This window comes from Trichomycterus rosablanca, chromosome 5, assembly GCF_030014385.1.
Source record: "Trichomycterus rosablanca isolate fTriRos1 chromosome 5, fTriRos1.hap1, whole genome shotgun sequence".
Taxonomy (NCBI): Eukaryota; Metazoa; Chordata; class Actinopteri; order Siluriformes; family Trichomycteridae; genus Trichomycterus; species Trichomycterus rosablanca.
This window is the reverse complement of record NC_085992.1, coordinates 48699274-48705273: the sequence shown is the minus strand read 5'-3', so window position 1 is coordinate 48705273 and position 6000 is coordinate 48699274. Positions and strand designations below refer to the sequence as shown.

Sequence of the window (6000 nt, the reverse complement as noted above, 5' to 3'; positions counted from 1 at the left end):
TTCTCCGCGTGTCCGTGTGGGTTTCCTCCAGGAGCTCCGGTTTCCTCCCACAGTCCAAAGACGTGCAAGTGAGGTGAATTCGAAATACAAAATTGTCCACGACCGTGTTTGACATTAAAACTTGTGAACTGATGAATCTTGCGTAACAAGTAACTACCTGTCTTGTCATGAATGTATCCAGAGAGTGTAAAACATGACGTTAAAATCCTAATAAATACTGTAAATAATAAATAAATAGTAGTTGTTGGGTAAAGCTATATGATAATTGTATTGTGGTAGAGTTGCAGAATGGCGACACCCAGTGGCCATAAATGAAACTGCTGTCAAAATCCTTACTAGCGGTGGACTGGTGTTCTGTCCAAGCTGAGTTAATGAGTTGTGTCCAGTGATTCCGCTTAAACCAGACCCACCGTGACTCTGACCACGGTAGAGCGGTTGTTAAACGTAGAACTACAATAAAATTAAATACTTTTAATAATACAGTATCTTAATGTGCTCTGGGAAGTGCTGCCGCAATGACAAGATGCAGCCACTAGATGGCGACATTTACTTTATTACAACGATACCACACAAAAAGTCTGTCTGGCATGTGTGTTGCAATCTGTATTGGTGTGTCTTTATTCGAATTCGTGATAACAACATGGGTACTTAGTTTAAATTTTTTGTCGATTTGCTGTTTACATATCCTCAATTGAAAATCCTAAATAGGAACTGTTCTCTGCATTTTATTTGCAGGTCGGTGTGTTTTTCGTGCGACACTCGCTCCCCACATCTGTTGCACCACGTGAACTGCCGGTGCTTACTGCTGTTTTACTATAGTAAGTAAGATCTAACACATGTTTAACCTTATCTGCTCGTTTTACTGAGTCATGTAAGCGTGGAGAACATTTACAGTCTTTTACCAAGTTTAGAATGTAAACACACAGTTACCAGGATGAGCTACGAGGCTTAATGTATTAGGGATGTGATTTAAATAACATTATACTGCCTACACACTCACAACCGGAGTGCTGGACAGGTGTTCTGTATCATCCATCCACCACCTCCTTGTTTCTACACTCACTGTCCATTTTATCAGCTCCACTTACCATATAGAAGCACTTTGTAGTTCTACAATTACTGACTGTAGTCCATCTGTTTCTCTGCATGCTTTGTTAGCCCCCTTTCATGCTGTTCTTCAATGGTCAGGACCCCCACAGAGCAGGTATTATTTAGGTGGTGGATCATTCTCAGCACTGCAGTGACACTGACATGGTGGTGGTGTGTTAGTGTGTGTTGTGCTGGTATGGGTGGATCAGACACAGCAGCGCTGCTGGAGTTTTTAAACACCTCACTGTCACTGCTGGACTGAGAATAGTCCACCAACCAAAAACATCCAGCCAACAGTGCCATGTGGGCAGCGTCCTGTGACCACTGATGAAGGTCTAGAAGATGACCGACTCAAACGGCAGCAATAGATGAGCGATCGTCTCTGACTTTACATCTACAAGGTGGACCGACTAGGTAGGAGTGTCTAATAGAGTGGACAGTGAGTGGACACGGTATTTAAAAACTCCAGCAGCACTGCTGTGTCTGATCCACTCATACCATCACAACACACACTAACACACCACCACCATGTCAGTGTCACTGTAGTGCTGAGAATGATCCACCACCTAAATAATACCTGCTCTGTGGTGGTCCTGACCATTGAAGAACAGGGTGAAAGGGGGCTAACAAAGCATACAGAGCAACAGATGGACTACAGTCAGTAATTGTAGACCTACAAAGTGCTTCTATATATTAAGTGGAGCTGATAAAATGGAGAGTGAGTGTAGAAACAAGGAGGGGGTTTTAATGTTATGTTTATAAGTTACGATGTGTGCATTCCCATTGTAAGTGTTTCTGATGGTGGACAGGAGTTAGCTCGGTCACTCTAATTGTTTCCTTACTATCAGGGGAAGTTTTATCAGAGAGTCGTGTTGCATGTGGAAAGACACGCTATGCTTCTTTACGAGTTCCCCACTTGTACCTCTTGTATACTTTGACCATCCTGTAGAGGTCACATTTGCAGCAACAATAAGGATGCCAGTCAACCTTCCTTTACTAATGATAGTCATATATCAGTTTAATTAAATTGGCATGCCTAATACCGAGCCTGTATTTAATTTACTCCTCAGCTGTACCTTCCATTAGAGAGCTTACATAAGAGCCTTCATCATCACCTGCTAAAGAAATTTCTTTATTTCTTTATTTATTTTAGTTTGGACATTACACTTCAAGGGGAATCACTCAAACGTTCAATGGAAATGAAGCACGAGGACGTAACCCCGAGCCAATCAAGCCTCTTCTTAGAAGTGTCCAGCATCGATGGAACTGCAGTTCTTCCGCTTCACTCCTCCATCGTCCTCTTCCTCCTGTCCTACACAGAATGTACGTCATTCCAGGTCCACCTGGTCTCTGATCACCCTGGCAGTCTAACTGCTTTGGCGGGTTTGCTGCCGAAAAACCTGAATCTGTCCGAGGTGATGAGAGAAGCCGCTCCGGCTTTGGTAGCGGCGTGTCGTCTACCTGCGGTGCTGGAGTCAGACGGCCGTTTCTGCAGAGCGGGTCTGGCTGTGGTGCTCAGACACGTCATCCAGACGACCCTCCGTCTGGAGCCCCAACGCAAAGATGTTGCATCGCTTCTGGGCTTCAAGAACACCTGCCTGAAGGCCTGTGCTGAGGTGAGATGGGGTTAGCTCTGCAAATCCTACCGGTAATAAACAGTTTAAATTAAATGTAGATTAGATTTAAGTGTTTGAAGGTAAAGCAAGGTGGCTGCTGATAAACTCCAGGCGACCAATGAGAATTCATTCACATGGTACTGTGGTAGTCTAGTGTGTAGAGCTTTGGGCTATTAACTGAAAGGTTAAGAGTTTGAATCCCAGCTCTGCCACTGTTCGGTCCTTGAGCAAGGCCCTTAACAAGACCCTCTCGGGTCCAGGGGCGCTGTACTATGGCTGACCCTGAGCTCTGACCCCATCTTTCAAACAAGCTTGGATATGCGAAGAAAGAATTTCATTGTACTGTACAGTGTATATGTTTATATGACAAATAAAGGCGTTCTAATTCTAATTTTTAATTCTAAGCAACAACAAGCCACACAAAGACGAGACAATGCCAAGTGAACTTGGGGTTGTCTTGATTTTACGCAGATTGGACATGATATGATTTAGAAACAAATCCCAGTGGTTCAGACAAAAGACTAAATGTATGCAGAGGTCTTACAGATTCAGAACAGAATAGAATAGAATATAATAGCTTTATTTGCTACATATATATATATATATATAGGGCCAGTGATAGCTCCGTGGTTAAGGTACTGGACTAGTAAACAGAAGGTTGCCGGTTCAAGCCCCGCCACCACCAAGTTGCCACTGTTGGGTCAACAAATAATACATTTTATTTATATAGTTCCTTTCTTATACCCAAGGTCACTTTACATGCATATCAGACTACATATCACCTTAGGCAGAAAAAAACACCCCACTTAGGACAGAGGGGGAGATAAAAGTCACTGTTGGGCCCTTGAGCAAGACCTCTAACCCTCAATTGCTTGCAATTTATACAGTCTGAATTGTAAGTGTCTGCTAAATGCTGAAAATGAAAATGTAAAAAGGGGGGTGGCCGAAAAAATATTGTAGTGGCAATTGTAGCCTAGTGGTTAAGGTAATAGACTGGTAAGCAGATGGCTGCTAGTTCAAACCATAAATCTGCCAGTTTGCCACAGTTTGGCCCTTGAGCAAGGCCCTTAACCCTTAATTGCCGATAGTGAGCGAATCAGATTAGACGGGACACTCTCTGGGTTTAAAAGACATTAATATTTTTTTTAAATACTGCAATTTGTAAATAGGGAAGGGCCCAACAGTAGCAACCCAGCAGTGGTGGGGTTTTGAACCAGCGACCTTCTGATGGCTAGTCCGGTACCTTACAATTACCAAAAAACTGAAGTAAAGTGCACAGATGAAAACAGACAGACGTGGCGTCATGTTCTCGCATCCAAGAAAATGTAAGTAAGTAAAGAAGTAAATGTACAGTAGCCGTAGAAATGGCCAGCAACATCCTAAGGTTATTATTTCTTACTAGTACACTTTGTCATGCCTTATTTATGATTGTAGACCATAAAATCGCTGCAGATTTTGATTGCTTGTGTGCAAATAAAAAAATCCAAGAAGTGGCAACACTGCTTCGGAGGTCCTTGTTCGCCACGAGGTGGCAGTGTTGTATAAACCAAAGCACGAATATTATATTCAAACCCAAAGATGGAAAAAGTCGTCGCGGTTATTGTACAAGTTCATATTTCACCTAAAAAAAAGTAATATTTCATAGAAAACTACATGTTCGTCCTAAATCACATTACTTTATTAATATACATTACTGGACAAAAAGGGGGGCAACCATTTCTTTTTAGTAATCTTCAAAACAAATCATTAAATAATCAGAAAATTAACAAGAACTAAAACTAATCCTGAGTTCTGCACTAGCATTTGCTCTCACTGCTCGTTGCTGGATTTACAATTAGAAAAATTCATCTTAATAGTCTTTTTGCATGCAAAGATGAATATTAAATGTTCCTTAATAGCTTTTGTCTTGTTTTCTTTTCTTAGAAAATTTGCAAAAAAAGGGGCAAACCCCAAAATTGTACTAAGAGTGTACATAGTCTACTTTAGTTTATCAGATTTAGATCATATTGGTACTAAACCTGTCCGTTAACCCACATAAAAACTGTTGTATAGTTATTTATTTTACACTTTTATTATTATTATTACTGTTATTATTATAATACACACCTAGCTAATCCCACTCTTATTTATATGCTTACTGTTATTGTTATTATCATTACTATGATGTATATAGTATGTATGTACATAGACATAATACCATATATGTAAATAGCTATAGTTATAATCATATATTATTCTCTGTTTTTTTTGCACAATGCTATTTGTACTTCGGGTAGACGCTAACTGCATTTCATTGCCTTATACTTGTACTGAGCAATGACGACAAAGTTGACCCTATCTAATGCAGGGGTGCCCAATACGTCGATCGCACAGTGCACGCTGGTAGATCGCGCCTAATTCAAACAGGTCAACAGGATTGACTTGAAATGTGGCCACTGTTTCTTTTAATTTGTGGTTTGTTACCATAGTCACACCTCAGCCCACCTAAAGCACCGCTAATATAGAAAGTTTTCATTCATCAGTAGCCAGTTTGCGCCATTTCTGCATTTTTCCTTTTGTAACCTGCACTGTTTGTAAAGATGAGGGCGCAACCAAGCACAAAGAAACCAAAAACGGTTCGATTCGGGCAAGAACGCTGCAGAGACGCTTTTTTATTCATACGTGGAAGAAGCTGATGGAGAAATATCTATCTAAATGTATATAGTTGATAGGTGTTCAACCTAACGCTGCCTGTATCCTTGTGTTGTATTAGGTGAGCAGGTGGACCAGATTGTGTGAGCTGGACATCCCCTCAGCGGTTGAGGAGCACCTCCGTGATCCAGAAGCAGCGCACCACCATCTACCCGCCGCTCTCCTGCAGCTCGATCGTCGCCTGGCCGAGCCAGTGAAGGTGCACAACGATGACAAACTGCGCCGCAACAAACTGCAGCAGCAGCAAAAGAACTCGGGTAAACAGGAGGACGCCGGACCTGAACGAGGAGAGCAGATCTTCTCAGGAGTGGAGATGAGTGCCGCTCTGGCTAAACTGTCCGGGGACGGAGGGTCAGTCCATTCCGCAAGCAGGGAGCGCTCTGAAATAAGGAAAGTGAGGACCACGGAGCTGCCGGAGCTGGAGCACGTGTTCGCCGAGGGGCTTTACTTCACTCTCACTGACGTGGTGCTGCTGCCGTGCATCCATCAATACCTGGCAAGAATAATGTTTTTATTTCTGTGGAAATCTTGTTCTTCTAGTGTTTGTTATAAAGTAATTTAATCAGAGCGTATCAGGGTTGAGGAGTACAGTGGGAAAAAGTAA

General features: G+C 42.1%; 1 protein-coding gene across 1 annotated transcript in view; it reads left to right on the top strand.

Annotated features, from left to right (window-relative positions):
• The first annotated feature begins 2275 nt into the window (after positions 1-2275).
• gstcd (glutathione S-transferase, C-terminal domain containing) overlaps positions 2276-6000 on the top strand; it is a 170735-nt gene continuing 167010 nt past the window's right edge. The window contains exons 1-2 of the mRNA XM_062995301.1: positions 2276-2705; positions 5458-5892. Of these exons, the coding sequence (XP_062851371.1) occupies positions 2283-2705; positions 5458-5892 (858 nt within the window). The 5' untranslated portion in view covers positions 2276-2282. The remainder of the gene's footprint in view (positions 2706-5457; positions 5893-6000) is intronic.